At 37.2% G+C, this 17082-nt stretch overlaps 3 protein-coding genes and 1 non-coding gene across 6 annotated transcripts in view; 3 read left to right on the top strand and 1 right to left on the bottom strand.

The window, feature by feature from the left end:
• The window catches only part of LOC132200671 (protein amalgam-like), an 81296-nt gene extending 73951 nt beyond the window's left edge, over positions 1 to 7345 (top strand). The window contains exons 2-12 of one of the 2 annotated variants that reach the window (XM_059626321.1): positions 1414 to 1587; positions 2151 to 2351; positions 2435 to 2556; positions 2911 to 3061; positions 3415 to 3690; positions 3750 to 3871; positions 3989 to 4154; positions 4442 to 4519; positions 4761 to 4863; positions 5028 to 5066; positions 5125 to 7345. In XM_059626321.1, coding sequence (XP_059482304.1) covers positions 1414 to 1587; positions 2151 to 2351; positions 2435 to 2556; positions 2911 to 3061; positions 3415 to 3690; positions 3750 to 3871; positions 3989 to 4154; positions 4442 to 4519; positions 4761 to 4852 — 1382 coding nt within the window. In that variant the 3' untranslated portion in view covers positions 4853 to 4863; positions 5028 to 5066; positions 5125 to 7345. The remainder of the gene's footprint in view (positions 1 to 1413; positions 1588 to 2150; positions 2352 to 2434; positions 2557 to 2910; positions 3062 to 3414; positions 3691 to 3749; positions 3872 to 3988; positions 4155 to 4441; positions 4520 to 4760; positions 4864 to 5027; positions 5067 to 5124) is intronic. The other variant, XM_059626322.1, reaches the window with a different exon arrangement.
• Positions 7346 to 8417: 1072 nt separating this feature from the next.
• On the top strand, positions 8418 to 12494 carry LOC132200006 (O-acyltransferase like protein-like). The gene is made up of 11 exons (XM_059625156.1): positions 8418 to 8692; positions 8815 to 9068; positions 9477 to 9685; positions 10434 to 10504; positions 10572 to 10777; positions 10833 to 10993; positions 11060 to 11228; positions 11325 to 11518; positions 11564 to 11898; positions 12087 to 12229; positions 12341 to 12494. The coding sequence occupies exons 1-11, from the start codon at positions 8542 to 8544 to the stop codon at positions 12452 to 12454; spliced, it is 2007 nt and encodes a 668-aa protein (XP_059481139.1). The 5' UTR covers positions 8418 to 8541; the 3' UTR covers positions 12455 to 12494.
• Positions 12495 to 15545: 3051 nt separating this feature from the next.
• Positions 15546 to 15617, bottom strand: Trnae-cuc (transfer RNA glutamic acid (anticodon CUC)). The gene has a single exon. It is a non-coding gene; the product is annotated as a tRNA-Glu (tRNA).
• Positions 15618 to 16096: 479 nt separating this feature from the next.
• LOC132199674 (limbic system-associated membrane protein-like) overlaps positions 16097 to 17082 on the top strand; it is a 157700-nt gene continuing 156714 nt past the window's right edge. For both annotated transcript variants that reach the window (XM_059624581.1, XM_059624580.1), the window contains exon 1: positions 16097 to 16228. The gene's annotated coding sequence lies outside the window, so the exon portion shown is untranslated. The remainder of the gene's footprint in view (positions 16229 to 17082) is intronic.

The following is a 17082-nucleotide window of genomic DNA, read 5'->3' as shown; positions in this document are numbered from 1 at the left end:
CATTGGAATTTATTTTTTTGCGGCGTGTTTGTGATGCGAATGGATAATGATGCGTCGCGAAATGGGATAAGCATAAATATATATAGGACTTGCCTTTTTTTTTCTTTCAAAGAGGATTTGCAACAAAGTGAAAATGCCGCCGTTAATCCTGTTTTCTCGGTCTTTGCAAATCTCTTTTTCCTCTTCAATGGGCTTAATTCGAAGAGCGCGTTCTTCAAAAAAGCCGCCGCTAAAAATCATGCATTCACCATACGGCGTTATTAGTAATTCTCATCCCCAGCAGGTAACCGAGAAGTGGTTAAGTGATAAAACAAACGAGACGCAGACGGCTGCTGAATATTCAAGAGCAAGACGGGTTGCAGTCGACTCTTATATGGACATGATCTTTGTTTAAGATTCCATCTTTCAATTATTTCCTGTGCGTCTGCGAGAGGTTAACGACTTTTAGGGGAGAACGCACCATCAACGAGGTGCATAGAAACACCGGCGTTTTATAAACGATGCTGAGCACTAGATTTATGGCCCATAAACTTTATAATTTAAATTTCTTGCTAAAAAAAAGCAGGTTAAAGTTTATTTAAAAATTGAATAATAATTCATTTAGCTGAATTTTCGTCATAAGACTATTGCAAATATTTATGAAATTGATAGATAAGGGGCAGCCATTAAATCTTTTGATCTCAGCACATCAAAATATGCAAAAGTGAAATGAAGCGAGGCGGCGTTGCAATTAATCAGCCGAAATCCTAAATCAGAGAGAGTTGTCACCTAATTGAGGCTGAACAGCCTCGAAACAATGGTTTCCGAGACTGCTCAGATGTTTATTTGTAAACATGAGGCGGCGAGCGCTCTGACATTCTTGAACCCTCGGACCGAATTCCCTCAACAGGCTCCGCGCTGTTTGTCTTGCCGCCTAGGCGCGTTTTATTTTGTGCCAGTTGAGAGATAAGTCGCATTGTCTCCGCACTCTCTCCATCCATTGTTTCCGCCAACAAAGGGGTTCGCCTCCTAGATTTATGCGTTATGCAGCCGGGCTGGAAGATGCAGGCAATTTGTCAGTCTGGCCATTGCGCGTTGATAATACCGAGTCTCGGCGGATTTGATATCTGCTGGAGGGTGAAAAATTGCGCTGCACACGCTCCAGCGGAAAGTGCAATATGTTGTATACGATCCTCTGAGAGGGAAATATCAAGCGATTGCATCTTTTGCTTCGTTTCATTTAATATATAGGAAAAAGAAAGCAGACCCATGAATTTATAGCTTTGCTGGCAGATTTCATTTGATTGATTGAAGCAATTTTAGGGAACGAGTCGCTCATGTCCGCACTAAACCCCTCACATTCTTGATAAGCTGCCAATTTATAATTAAATAAATTTGGTCACTTTAATTAAAATTGATTTAATTTTGTTGCAGTACTCGCCAGCTCAGAGCCAGACTACCTGGACGACAATAATGACTATGACGAGGAAGAAAACGAAGAAGAGGAAGGAGGTACCGGAGACATTCCAATCATTTCCAGCAAATCAAGAGATTTGCAGCCCTTGGAAAAGACCGACGTCGTGTTGCCCTGCGAAACTGAAGGAGGAGGTAAATTTAAATAATTTCCAAACTTGACAGAAAAAGTGCTTTGTTTCTCCACCCACTTCAAGCTTAAGTATTCTAATAAGAATCCGTTTTCTGTGTGGCCCAAATTTATAATAAGATGCCTAATTACACCTTTCTGGTGCTCGCGCCCCCTGAATTCGCCTCTGGCACAACAAAAAGGTTGTTCTCCAATTGTGGTTTCCAGCCCCTTGCTCCATTAGTGAGCCTGCGTTTGGGTGGGCTTTTTCTGACACACACACAGTTGTGAGTTGGCCTGTGCTTTTTTGAGATGCACACACTCTTCGACGAGAGCTACCAGCGTGTGTTTGATCAGCCAAGGATGGTATTCGGCTGGTATTTATAGCAGCGCCGGCACATAGCTCGGTCATAAATCAGACCCACACCTCCCAGAATTTGAATGGTGAAATAATAAAAAGCAACACTGATGTGTCAATAAACCAACCTTTCCCACAAAATAACAACTATGATTTGTTTAAAAAATAATCAAAAATTATTTAGACGTTATTTAATCAAAAAAATTAATGCTAAAATTTTTCATTTTTTAGAAAACGTCCAGCTGATCTGGATGAAGGACAAGACCATCCTGTTCACGGACAAGATCAGATCTGGCAAGGACAAGCGCTTTGAGAGGCTGGACAACGGCGCTCTCAAGATCAGCAAGGTGATGGCCGATGATTCTGGCAACTACACCTGCCAGATGGCGATCCAGTCCAAGCCTTCGATTACCCACCAGCTTAGAGTTCTTTGTAAGTTTTTTTTTCAAAAATATTTTTGAAGTGAAATATTAAACAATTTAATGAGCGTATTTTAATTTAAAAATTATTTTTAGTGGCTCCAAGAATCATCAACTGGGTGCACGGGCTTAAGAAGACCCTGAACAAGGGTGATTCTCTCACTCTGTCTTGCAGTGCCACTGGATACCCGCAGCCATCTATCTCTTGGTCTAGAAAGGTAAAAAACTAAAATTATAATTAATAATGACAATGATTTTAACTAAATAAAAATGTTATTATTAAACTTCTAATTGTAAGATATAATTTTATTGATATTTGTAAATTAAAACATTTATGATTAATTTTTTTATATCTACATATTTATATAAATTATTTGCTAGATAATAATATGATAATTTTTAAGCATTATGTTATGTGTCTAAACAAAGAACTTTTGGTATTTAAGTATATAAATAAAAATTTGCATGCAAATAATATCTAGATAGTAATGTTAAAACTTAATTGTAGGTTATCATCAATGTTCGTTAATAATTAATAATTATTTTACTTATAAATATATTTTCCTTTTAAGGGACGTCACATGCCCAATGGTGAAGACACAATTGACGGAGAGTCCATCACTTTTGAGAACGTGAACCGCAAGCACATTGGAATTTATGAGTGCATGGCCACCAACAATGTTGGCGACCCAGCCACCAGCAGCGTCGAGGTTGAGGTCAAATGTGAGTATCACACTGTTCAATTCTTCTGGTGCGTGAATCATACAAGCAGCAACAAAAACGCAGACAGGGAGTTACCTGCGTTAATATAATTAATCTGGAGGGGATGCACCATAAAAATTTGCTTCCAAATAGGAGGGGTCCCGCACCATGTAATTACCTATGATGGTGATTGAATAGTGCATTGATGCAATTGTTGCTCACCCCTCAAAAACTGCGGGCGCAACCAGCAATTATCCTCATTATAATTTTGTGGGGTCATTTTTTATGAAGAATAAAATGTAATTGAAATAAAATGGGGGGAACACTTTAGTGTAACATGTCATTACTCATTAATGAGAGTGCCTTTTCCACAGACGCACCTGAAATTGAGATCGAAAAGGCCATCGTCAACTCCGGAGAGGGCTCTGATGCTGAGCTGGTGTGTGAGGTGCACGCTGACCCCAGGCCCAAGGTGGGCTGGTTCAAGGACGGAGTGGCCATTCCCCTCAAGTCGGACAAGTACAAGATTTCCCACGCCGGCAGCAAGCATCTGCTCACCATCATCAACACCCAGAAGATGGACTTTGGCATGTACACCTGCCACGCCAACAACACCATGGGCAGAGTCGACAAGGTCGTCAAGCTTTCTGGTATAATTAAACTCAATTAAAATAAGTTGCAAAATTTATTATGTATTTTTTAATTAAAGGTGAGCCAAGCCCGGCCAGATATGTTTCCGGTGAGGAGTTGGAAAATGGACAGAAGCTCATGTGGATTGTCGAAAGCCACTCTCCTGTTTCCAAGTTCACTTTGAAGTACAGGAATAGAAAGGTATAATAATTATTCAAATTTTCTTAAATACAAATAATACAATCAATGAATAATTTTTATTAAAAATAAAAATATTAATAATTTTTTTTCAAATACAAATTCCAATTTTATTTGTAGGGAGGTGAGTGGATTGAAGTTCATCCTCCTGTCGAGAACCCTGAGGGCAATGTGTACTCTGTGGAGCACAACCTGGAGCTCACTCCTGGAGAGTATGAGGCTGTTCTCATGTCCGAGAACACTTACGGCTGGTCCGAGTCCAGCCTTCCACACTTGTTCAACTACAGTGAGTATTTTAAACGTTTTCTTGCACTATGGTTTGGTGTTTCATATTTTCCCTTTTGGAGTTTTGGTGTTTTTCAATTTAACGTTTTAAAACCCACACCCACACATCATGATCTCTTGATAATTCATCTTAACAAGATTTGCGAAATGCATTTAGCAGCATGAGAGTGAATTCCTTTAGTTTATCTTGTTGTCACTAGTCTAGGACAACCAAACTGTCAACAGACTAATCCTTTCAAACTGCATGGAATGATATGATTAATACATGCCTGTGTTCGGTAACTTTAGAGCCCAATCCTAAAGAGCGTGAAAAATTGAGGAAGAATATTAAGGTTGCCGGTGGTGGCGGAAGTTTGAAAATCAAAGGTATGAAATCCTGACTGACCAGTAAAACACATTATTGTAATATACTTTAAAATTTTGTTTTGTGTTACCAAGCACGATTCATTTTTAATTATTTTATTGTTTTTTTTTTTGCATACATCACTTTGCATGAAATGTTTAATTGATTGTTTTGGTGCACAGTATTTTTAGAGATTATTACCACTGAAAAGTATTAGTGTTTGCTAAGGCGACATACTGTAATTAATGACTTAAACAATTTCAGAACATGCTGAGGACACAAGTGGAGCGCCATCCATCAAGTCACAAGTCTTAGCCGTACTGACCATTGCCAGCCTGAGCACTTTTTTCTTGTAGTCAGTTTTGAGGTGAGCATTTGATACAATTTTTAAATAATGTGAAAATCTTTTCTAACTGCTCATATTTGTGCTTATTATTTTTTTCAATTAATTATTCACCTTTATTATTTATTTCACGCGCAATGTTTAAATTTTCTCTCTCAATACTAATACTCAGCTCTCTCGATTTACAGCATGCACCTTGGTTATAACATGACTGTGAAATCTTCTTGGTGAGTAACAAGAAAACCAATTTCATTATGTAATAATGAAAATAATTTATATTTGCAGATCACGCGTAAAATCATATTTTTCCCAAGAATAGAGAGCTGCGATGACTTTTATTGAAAACCGCTTCAAAACAGCATGAAGGAAAAAAAGAAGTCTGCCTTGGGAGCAGTACCTAGACTGAAGAGCATAAATGGCTTTTTCTACAAGCTACACTTCTATGTTATATGTCTTCACATTTTGCTCCCTTGTCACACACAATGAATGAGTGCGGATCCAACCGAGAAGAGAAAACGCAACTGAAAATAGTTTGAAACTTACTGGTGCCTTTGAAGATGAATCGAGACGCCCCAGAGCATCCGCAGATTGCTTGAGTGATTTCAATGCCAGAAATCCATCCGCCATTTCCAGTCTCTGTGGCAACATTTGTTAATTTCGCAAAGTGCTTCGGAGGTTGCAGAAACACAAGTTGAAATGAATTTTGTTACTTACGTATTGGCCCTTTTTTGCCTTTTATTTTTCATTTTTTGATCTGCAAATTTAGTGTTAAAAAGTTTCTGCTCTGCTTCGGCAACCTCCAGTTTAAAGCTGAGCACAATTCGGCTACCAGAGGACAATAATCGAGAATAAAATACAAAAGTAACAATGCCCTAGAGGTTGTTTTGCAAGAAATTCTGTAGGTATGGTTGCGAGTTGTAGTGAAGAAGCAGTGAATCAATCTAGCAAAACACAAGTTCATGTTGTAAAAAAGAATCTTGCGTGCTTTAAAAACCAACAGAAATCCACACCTGGAGCTGATCGAGTAAACTTAGTATGATATAAAGTTATTCAAGAAATCTCTGTCAAGTGTTATGAAAAATCTAGATGTTTCAGACGCATTATTCTATCTACCAAAACATTTTAATGTAAATTATGAAAATTGAAGTTGAAAGACACAGTCCTTCTAGTTAGATCCGTTTTGCGCCTAAAAATCCTCACCAATGTATACTATGCCCTTGTAGCTTGTAAATTTCTGAACAAATTATTGGCTACTCTTAGAATTTTAAAGGAATCAGTCTTTTTTTAAGATTGGCATAAAGTGCAGATTTGCAGAATTTCCTCCAAAATTGAAAACTGAACTTCTTTGCAAAATTGGATAGGATTAGACTTTAGAGAAATGAAAACTACACAACAATGCCATTTATGTGTTCTTACATGAACTATTCAGAGAGTATACAATTGATTTTAAAAGCATAATTTTTGGTTACCAAAGCACTAAAGTATAAAGATGCTACGGGTTGGTCAAATTAATTTGTTTTTAAAGCCCACTTCTATTTTTTGAAATTGCTCTATTAATCAACAGGTTTTACTTTTTAATTACCTCATTTAAACACAACAAGTTGTAAATATATATGGACGAGAAGCACACAGTCTCCGGGATGCTAACTTACAAGTAGAAGAAGAATTTTAACTCTTTACAAAATTATTGTTTTGTAAATTATTATACAGCTCGAACACATCGGTTTTTATTGCCGTCTATTTTTGTTCTCTGTTTCACTTTAATCTGGTGTGTATGAGTGTAAATTAATTTTGTCTGAGCGTTTTTATTTATATAAAAAAAAATGTATTTTTTTGATGCAAACAATTGAATTAGTTCTACTGTTCACAAACTTATCTAGCTTAGACAAAAACTCGAGCGTATTCAGCTGATTAAATATACCAAAAGAAAAAACACAAAACTGTGCGAAAATCAGGCCCTCGTCAAATCCTCACTGTATAGCTTGTTTATTTAGCGGCATTTAATTATTTTGAACAAAAGAAAATGGAAAGTGAGGAATTGACGGAGATTTGAAACCATTGATTAAATGTAATTGTTTCCGTGGTTGCATGGAAGGGTGCGTGAAAATGTGAAGCGCGAGTGATTTGCGATTGATCTAAATAATATGTATGCTAAATCGAACCTCCTCTTGTGACGAAGTTCTGTGCTCCGTGGTGGCTAATTAATTTGGAATAATAAACCCATCTCATCTAGAAATAAGATTCACGAGTTTCAAAAATTCAATGTTAGCTTTGTCTGTGCGCCAAAGCCACCAGTCTGCACTGCTTGTGATTTTGCATTGCAAATTTAAAATTGAAGCAGAGCAGCGTTGGGAATGCAAAAAATGAGATGTCAAGCACAAATATTACCATGGGAAAATGCTTGATTAAGATTTTGTGTCATTTGTTGATTGGCCACCAGCAGCAACATTGTATTATTTTAACAACAGAAATAAAAGTCTATATATACTGCAGATAATAAGAATAATTGTATGAATTGTTTTTATTTAGATCAAACCTTTAATATTCTGTGAGAGATTTTATTCTGATATTCCTTTTAATTATATCTTTCATCTTTCATAAAACTAAAGTAAAATATAGAAATGTAAGTATTTGAAAAAAATAATCATACAATTTTCTGGAAATGAATATTTTTTATATTTCATTGGTTGCCTTCGGCAGATGAAAATTTCTTTCCAAGATAAAAAAGAAGAAGCAGTGAATATGATTTTCAGCTGTAAAAAAGACGCGATATTTCATATTGCACTAGAGGGTCTACACTTTCACCATATATTTGAGTGGGAAGAGTACACTTTCGATGCCACTGGGAAAGTAATATTGAGAAGGCGCGGATTTAATAGAAGACGACATTTCTTATATTCCACTCCCGCCGCCTCAAGTTATCAAATTCGGCTCAAAAGAAATTGAACACACTTTGAGCCTTGAAGGGGAGAGATTATTACGTATATCACGGGAGACTTTAGACTTTAGCCTGGTGTATAGCTTTTGAAATACTTATGAAATGTTCCTATAATTCTGCGATAAATGATTTTATTTATATTAATTGTTTTTCTGTCAAATATAAGAAAAAATTCATTACTATTACTAACATAAATATACTATGTATAAAAGGAAATTTTGTGGGTAACCAGGAGGTCAACAGCAGTGTTGTGCATGATGCATAGTTGCTCTTATTTTGAAAAAGTTAAAAAATGTTTTAGACAAAATTTCAACTTATTAGTTAAGTCCATTTTTTCAACAAATTAAATGTCTAATAATTTTCAAAAAATTAATAGGATTTTCAAGGTGGATAATCTTTTAAGTAATTTTATACGACACCAGTTTCTTTTCATTACAGCTCGTTTATTACTCATGTCTCGTCTTAAAACCAGGTTGGCAATTTCTTTCAGCTGTATAAATTCCATTCATTGCGTCATTAAAGCAGAGTAGAAATAATCAGACGTAATCGGAAATCACACAAGTGCTGAGCTCTTCATCTACTATCAGTTTATAGAGACTCGGTCAAATGCTGTTTTATATAAGAGGGAGCTGATCAGATTACGTGACCATGCAAGAGTTGGAACACAAACAAAAGTCTCAATCATGATAAGAGAATTAATGACTGTTTCTTAACTGTCCTGTTAAAACTGCTATATTCATAAAGCGTCGCCGACAGACGAAATTATGATGTCGTCTCGGCATTATTTCATTTTGGCGAACCTTCTAATTGCGCTCCATGCTGAAAGTTCACTCGCTGTTGAGAGCGCAGATTGTCTTAATGACATCGATGAGTACAAATTGGGACTGCTAAATGGAGAACCGTGGGCCTTGAGAAGTAAGTCTCAGTATTCGTAAAAACCTGAATGTGTTTGAGTTTGAAATCAAACTTTGCGCAATCAGGGCCAAACGTGCCCATAGCAAAGGGCTAGGTGAAAGTTTTCGACAATCAATTTACAGTGTTCGACTCGGCGACGAAAATGCCGAGCGGAATTCTGGACGGAAACGTGCTCCAGATGGGCAACTACGACGAGTGTCTGGCCGTCGAGGGACCCACCAACGAGCCGCACTTCACCGGCTTTTACTGTCGCGTGAAAATTACAGAGTTGACTTTCTCGCAAGTGGCCGCGGTGGACACTTTGAAGGAACTCAATCGGACACACATATTGCAGTTGATGCATTTGCCACTACTTCACTCCTTTGAAAAGTCGCAGGTAGGTCTTGGAATTACGATAAGCAATATAAGCAATATTAAATAATTCCCTCCATTTCATATAAAAAAGTCATATTTTGTTTAATTTTAACTGTAATTAATGAAGCTGTTAAATTTCTTGGTATTGTATAACATTTTTTAATTTTTGTCTCAATAACTGTTATTTATAGATTTAGCAAATTCAGATTTTTAGAATTATAACACTTTTAATGAAGATTGCTGCTTTATAAATTGAGTTACGCAATTTAAGTAGCAAAAAATATAATTGTTTTATGAACCAAATGCTGATGCTTAATTTCAGGATTTTGACATTTAAACAATTTTATATTTAATTCTCAAAGAATATATCATGCAACATCCACATGACTTATAAAAGGATTTTTTTAAACGAATCAATCATACTTTTCAGGGTGGTAGTGTTGGTAATATTTTTCCGCAATGGGCCGCTTGCGCCCCGTCGACATGCGGCGCCGAAGGTTTGGAGACGGTGGCCAAGTACAACTTGGATACCCTGTTGTCCGAAATTGGTGGCTCCGTCCAGGTGGAGGCTGTGCAGAAATCTTGCTACGCGATTGGCGACGGCTCCGACGCATTCGACCCGGCCGCCTGGGGCCTTGTGTGAGAGAAGCCTCAATTTATGCGCTTAAAACCACCCGCTCGCTCTCTCGCAACTCATTTGCATCACAAAATGTGTGTCGTCGCTCGCTTTTCTTGCCGTCCTCAGCGTCCCTCTCACTCACTCAGGGTGGCCAAATCGTCAAGAAAATTTGACGTTATTACCCCGTTGCTGCCGTTTCAACACGGATTTGCCCTGCGGCTTGAATATTTGAATACTAACTTTGCATTTTTCCCCACTTGGGACTCGACGGCATTAGGCTCTGCTGATGCTAATTTCTTTTCTTCGTTTTTCCAGCCAAGTTGAGTTTGCACTAGATTAGAGAATTATTCCTGCCTTTTGGAATTGCAGATGGAGATTTTTCTCTCAAAATGGAATTAGTTCTCAATTTGCAAGATTTTTCATGCTGCTAAAAGTTTTGTGAGAGTAAAAATTATAGTAAAAAAGTTTACACGTCAGGGCAGAAATTTTGAAAATAACCAAGAAGTTTTTTATGAAATGAACAAAGATTAATTATTGTAGTAAAAGTTCACGATCGAGGGTTGATTCATGTTGATTTGAATTTATTAGTTAATTATTATATTTATTATTTATTAGATTCATTAGTTTAGAGGTTCTTTATTGCATATATAATCATCATCAGGCAATTAATGCCAAAATTCATCACTTATAGATTCAAAAATTTACAATTTTTAACATTCAGAGAGAAAAATAAAATTAGAAAATATTTAAAAATTTATTTTATTTTAGGGGTTTAGCCAGCTTCCTTTGTCTTCTTGTAGTGATCTCTTCGAGCTATCATTTCTACATTGAATATAAAGGTCTGTATTGAAATCAATTAAATTTGAGAAAAAATAATTTCATGGATATGATACCGATTTTCAACAGAAATTAAGCCAGCAAACAGAGCCCTCATTGCGTTTTCCGCGCAGAAAAATTTGGCTGAGCTTTTCCACATACCGGAAAACCTACCGCCAGGGTCTATTCCTTGTCTGAACGGACTAAGAGTTTTCAGTTTATGCTGGGTTTTGCTGGGTCACAGATATTCCGTTCAAACGAACAACGCGAATATTAATGCTCTTCAAATAGTTAATGTAAGATAATTTTGATTACATATTTTTTTTTAATAAAATTTAATTCAATTTTAAGGTGCTGTACAATCCTGCCAATATGATTCTTCTGAACGCGTACCTGTCTGTAGAAACATTTTTCTTCTTGAGTGGCCTTTTGGTGACCTACACAAACTGCGTCAGAGCCAACAAGGGCCATGCCTTCAATCTAATTCACTATTACGTTAACCGATACGTCCGGTACTTCTTTATTAGAGGCTTAAATTTATAAATCTGCATTGCAAATGAACAATTACTCTGAATTAGGCTGACCGTTCCGCTTTCGTTGTTGGTCTACTTTCTGGCCACCATGTCCGACAAAGTGGTGCGTGGGCCTCTGATGGACTTGTACGTCGATTGGGACGCATATACATGTCGCGAAAATTGGTGGACCACTCTGCTCTACGTCAATAACTACGTCAACAATCTGATCATTGTGAGTTTTAATTCAAACATTATAGACAAAATTTTATTATTAATATTAAATAAAAAACTAAATGTTAAAAAATAAAATTCAAATTAATTTTTTAAGTGCGGTGGTCAATCTTGGTACTTGACGGTCGATATGCAACTCGCCCTTCTAGCACCGCTCTTGATTTATCCATTGATAAGGTGGCCAAAGCCGACAATGTATGTAATCGGCTTTTTAACTTTGGCCTCGACGGCTGCCGTTTTCGCCACCACGTACATCAACAACCTCTTTTGGTCAAACCCCTCGAGACCAGAGTGAGAACCCAAAAATGAAATGCCCAAAACATAACGCTTTCTCAGGGCTATATTTTCCAACAGCGGTGTGGATTACTGGCTGTACTTCTACAGCAACACTCCAATGAGGGCAGGACCTTTCCTCGTTGGCATGGCTGTGGGATATGTTTTGAGCAACAGGGATTTCCTCAACAAGGTCAAGCTGACAAGCTGGCAGGTTTACTTGGGCTGGGCGCTAAACACGGCCATGTGCCTGGCTGTTGTTTTCACCCTGGCCATCGCGTACTCGAAGGAATACGTGGACGACAGGCTCCAGGCGGCTTTTTACGGCTCATTGCATAGACTGGGATGGTCCTTGGGACTTGCATGGATCGTCATTGCATGCTCAATTGGATGCGGAGGTAAATTAAAATTTTTATTATTATGTATTTAAAAAAAAAGGCGGCCAATAAGTGAAAACCTTCCTTTTGATAATTCAAAAAGTACAAAATCTATTATTTTATTTAAATTTATGCCCAAGATCTTAATTACGGCATTCCAAGTTAAAACTCATCATCCTGTTGACAAATTGGAAAATTCCTCTCCGCAGGTTGGGTGAACAAGATTCTTTCATGGCGCTACTTCGGGCCCTTTAGCAAGCTGAGTTACTGCTACTTTCTAACGCACTACGTCATCATGTTCTGGCACGGAGGAACTTGGCGGAATCCACACTACTTTTCGCATTTTGAGAGTGTGAGTAATTGTTATTAACGACCTCGTATACCCCGGTGCGCTCCCCAATATATGAGCAAAGTTTGCAAGCGACGCGCATAATTGATCACGTCGTCGGACGCGTTCTTTCAGGTGCACGCGTTTTTCGGTGACCTCTTTGTCGTCTTTGCGCCGTCTTTGCTGCTCTACCTTTCAGCCGAGGCCCCAACATCGGCACTTTTGAGACTAGCTTTCAAGAGGAATTGAGATGTAATTGATATTTCAATAAATAATTTTTTTTCATTGGCCCGAAAAAAATATAATTTACTGTTTACCCATAGTAAAAAAATGTTGTTTGATTCCTCCATTAAGGAATCTAATCGATCATCAATAAAAATGAGTAAAATTCTGAAGAAACATAAGAGTAATTAGAATTGAAAATTACATAGTTGAATGCAACTTCAGGCAAGGGGAGATATAATTTTTCTGGCGTATCTGATTTAATTCCCTTGTGATATCATATTTGCATTTAGCTCGACCACAGCTTAATTGAGCAGCCCTTGCTTTAGAAGAACTGTGTATTGTATGTTTAACAAATTTTCACGACGAAAAAATCCCAGCGCAGAAAAGTTAATCCGGCGGTGGACCGATCAAAGCAAAATGACGATAATTAGTAGACTTTCGCAAAAGCTGCGGCAAACAGAAGAAAGGTAAATCCTGCGGCAAAAACAGCACCATATCGCAATCCACACTGCAAACAAGCGGTATTGATGTTTGCATTTTGGCCTTGATTAAAATTTGCACAGCGCAATTCTCAAAGGGAAAGCAGCTTGTTGATGACTCGCAATCGGCACGATTCAAATTCGTCGCGGTCTCCGCGGGGAAAAGCCGACGGCGGGCCAGGTATTTGCCGGTTGGAATTTTTCCATTTTCACCATTCATTGTTTGCATTGCATTAGTGGTTTGGAATTCTGTGTTAATAAAACGACGAAAAACAGAATTTGCTTTGCAGCCATGCAATCTTTTTTATCGGTGGCACGGGTGGACTTTTTTTCTGCTCTTTTTTTGGCCCCAGTGCGATTTTATTTAAAATTAAATCAATTCAAACACAATAAGCCAACGGGATTGTAGAGTTTAAATGAGCCACTATTTACACATATTTTTTTTTAAAAAATAAAATGGATATGTATGAAATAACAGATAAATTAGAAGCAAAAAGAAAAACAAGAACTCTTGTCTCTAAAGCTAATTACTTTTTGATTTTAGAGAAAAATTTAAAAACAAAAGAATTATCACATCAGAGTGATAATTATTATGACCAACATTGAATGAAAAACATGAAAAAATTATATAATAATGTTAATTTTTTTTTTTTAAATTGAACGATAATTTTTAGTATCAAAAAATCTTAGTGTCATCTATTTTTTCATATTTTTTTTTTATTATTATTCAGGGTGATTCAGGGCATAAAAATAAATTGCAGTCAGTACCTTATCGATATATAGTATGTATATGAGGGAGGGCTGCTTTGTGTCTGCGTCAACGTCAAACTCGGCTATTAAACGCGCAAAAGCTGCTTTTTCTGATAGAGGAGTGCACCATAGCAAGGGTTGGTTTTGACTCATGAAAATAATTCCGCACTTCAAAAGGCGGAAATGTGTCTGACAATTTTACGTGCACCATTTCACAAAATACAGGCGAGCACCGCACTCGCACGCCGACGACCGACCAAACGCCCATTCAAGCGACTATAATTTCCTCTTGCAAACCATTATACACTGGAATTAAAATGCACTCGTGAGGGGTGAGGTGGAGTAAAAAAGGAAGCGCGATGGAAAATGACTACAACGGCGGCAAAATTGATCTCGACTGCACCTGTATCTGCTCGAGCGCACACGGCACAAATGGAGCAGGCAAATCCCAGCAGGCATTGAAAATAACCATAAGAGATGCACTTTAAAGACCTTCACTCATCTGATCACCGATTTTATTACAAGAAAATATTAAATTATATTATTTTTTTAAGTAAAAATTATGCTATTATTGAAAATAAGCATACCTACAATAGAATATTTTAAAGTTAAATTTTTTATGAGGTTTTTATCAGACATTTTTAATTAAAAAAAAAAGTTGCCGTTTTTACTCCTGTTGCACTTGACACTCATATATCTGTATTTTATGACGAAGGAATTTAACCCTGATAGACGATGAAAGTCAATTTTCATTTTATTATTTGTTCAGATGAAAAGAACTTTTTCTTATCCCCTCCCTCAAACAACTTACAAAAAAGACTGCTTAAAGCTTGCCAGCCGTAGATAAATTCGCCGCGAAAAAGCGCAAAGTTATTTTTGCGTGGGATTTTTTGAGTGACAGGTGTACTTGAGAAGACACCCTTATTTACCATCAATCACCCTCCCAACGCAAGTCTCTGGTCGTCTTCTCTCTATAAATACGTCACATCCACACAAAACGACTTTGACAAACAATTTGTGTAACAGAAAAGTTTCTCCCTCTTTATAATGCCGCCGATCTTTTTACGCAGCGAATAAATAAACCATTTCCAATATTGCTTGAATATTGATTCGCGCGCCGACTGTTTGTGCTCTCGGCCGCGCGCAATCATTTTTCTACTCGTTGCTGCGGCGAATCCGCTGGTGAGCATTATGTGTGTCATGTGAGTGTCACCAGAAGGGCTCTTTACTTGCTACTGAGAAATATTAATAATAGATTTACTATACGTGATTTTTGGGTTTTGAAATTGAGGTAATAGCTACAAAATTAATATTTAGCTGACAAATTATAATAATTTAAATCTAAATCATTTTTTTTTTTACATAAATCCAGTTATATGATATTTTATGTAATAATATAATATGTTGTTGAATATTAGTATAATTAATTATTTTCATTAGAGTGAGATGCAACGAAATATATATTGTTGCCCAAGTTTGAGCGTTTGATAAAAATAATTGTTTGACAAGTATAATTTAATTTTAGTTACTTGGAGAGGAAATTTGTTTGCTATTTCCTTGATACTTTAGAAAATTTTAAATTTTGGCTTGCAGCATAATATAATTAAGGGTTTGCAAATGTTTATTAAGAGTTTTTTTTAAGAAAAACAGTCAAATGAGATAATTTGAAGAAAATAAAATAAACAGTTTTTGTTTCGTAATTGTAAAATTTGCCATACAAAATTTTCTTGCCATTTTAATTATTATTATTGTTATTTATTCTTCACAAATTAAGTCAAATGAGAAAAGAAAGCAAAATGTGATGAAACGGCAACACCTCTGGCAAACAAGTTGCTAAAACGTGGGACTTCAAGAGAGGTCCGCGCCGAGATGGGCCGCAAAAAGTCTCCCAGTACCGGGAATCGAACCCGAGCCTCCTGGATGAGAGCCAGGTATCCTAGCCACTAGACCATACCGGATTATGATAAAGTAAGGAAATTATATAAAAATTTAATTTCAAAAACAAGAAATTTTTCAGCATAGCCATTTGTTTAAGAGTGCTATTTTCGCTATTTTCATTACGTACTGAAGTTTGAGAGGAAAATTTCAAGCTGTTAAAAAGTTATGCTGTCGGATGTCGGAACAAAAATATTGCATATTTTCTGAGAATCGTTAAAATATGCAGTAAAGAAATATTAATTTATGAACCGCTTTTATTATTTCATCAAAAATTGACACTTTACGGCACGCTGAATCGAAAGGTTATGCCAAAAAATTCCTATTCCAAAATGTGATAATAATTTATAAACTTTTAGCCTTTCTTCAAAGGCAATTGGGAAGCGCCACCTGCAGCAAAACAGTGCACTATGCACTCGCGCCCTTTTGTGGAGGGAAATTAGGTGGGGTGGGCGGGGTCAGTTATTGTTTACCATGTGCCAAGTTGCATTGTGTGTCGTCTTTCTGTTCTAAATTCGGTCGAAATGAGGGTTTTTCGGGCGAAAACAAGGGAGAATCCGGTCCAGCCTGGTCCAGCCTGGCAACACGCATCGACTGAGTTCAGGTTAAGCTTTCTTCCCAGCGAAAGCAGCAGGTTAGTTTCAATTTAAACTCGATTTTTTACACTCGCCAGAAGTATCAAATTTTTATATTTCTATTTCTTCCTGTCCTAAGCAAAATGCAATCGTTGTTAGCGGTTTTTAACATACATAAAACTGATTTTAACCAAAAAATACACCACAAGCGTCCTTAGCGTACAATCGTTGAAACCCTGCGTCAAGAGTGACCTGAATATCGTACAGCAATAATTTCTCTACATTTAATTGATTCATTTCAAATAGTGATCGATAAATAATGTAATCTAGAAGCATCAATCTTATCTGGGAAAGCAAAAGAGACTCTTCGCTTTTCTGAAGAGACTTTTCAAGTTAAGAACGATCAAATATCAAATGGCGCGTTTTGAATAATTTAAGCCTGCGGAATGGAGCAACAAAAATAATTTTTCCGCTATGCTCGGGCAGGGTGCTCGACGTTGAGAGGGCGCGCTTCTTTGATCATCCGAGGGGATTCCCTGTTGTGCACTTTCGGGCCGCTCATCCAGATCATCAACATGCAAGATCCAATTACTCTCAGAGAACGTGTCTATTGTACCGACGAGTCTTCAAAAGTTTCGCTGTTCCCCGCGACTCTCGAGTTTGTTTCGTCGGTGGCGCCGAGAGGATCTTATCCTGCCCACGTCTATTTCGAGGAAGGAAATTAATGAATTGCGGAGAGATCGAGCGAGGCACATGTCGGGGGGTGAATGCGCCTTCGCAGCTGAATAGACTTCTGTGTGTGCGGCCGAAACTTTTCGTCAGCAGAATTTTGATTAAATCTCGACGGTTTTTTATTCGTAAATAAATTAAACTTTTATATGAACGAAAGATTTTCATGTCGACGTTTTATTTT

This window comes from Neocloeon triangulifer, unplaced genomic scaffold, assembly GCF_031216515.1.
Source record: "Neocloeon triangulifer isolate White Clay Creek 2 clone unplaced genomic scaffold, ASM3121651v1 ptg000014l, whole genome shotgun sequence".
Taxonomy (NCBI): Eukaryota; Metazoa; Arthropoda; class Insecta; order Ephemeroptera; family Baetidae; genus Neocloeon; species Neocloeon triangulifer.
Note: the sequence above shows the minus strand (reverse complement) of the source record. Positions and strands in the feature narration are given on the sequence as shown.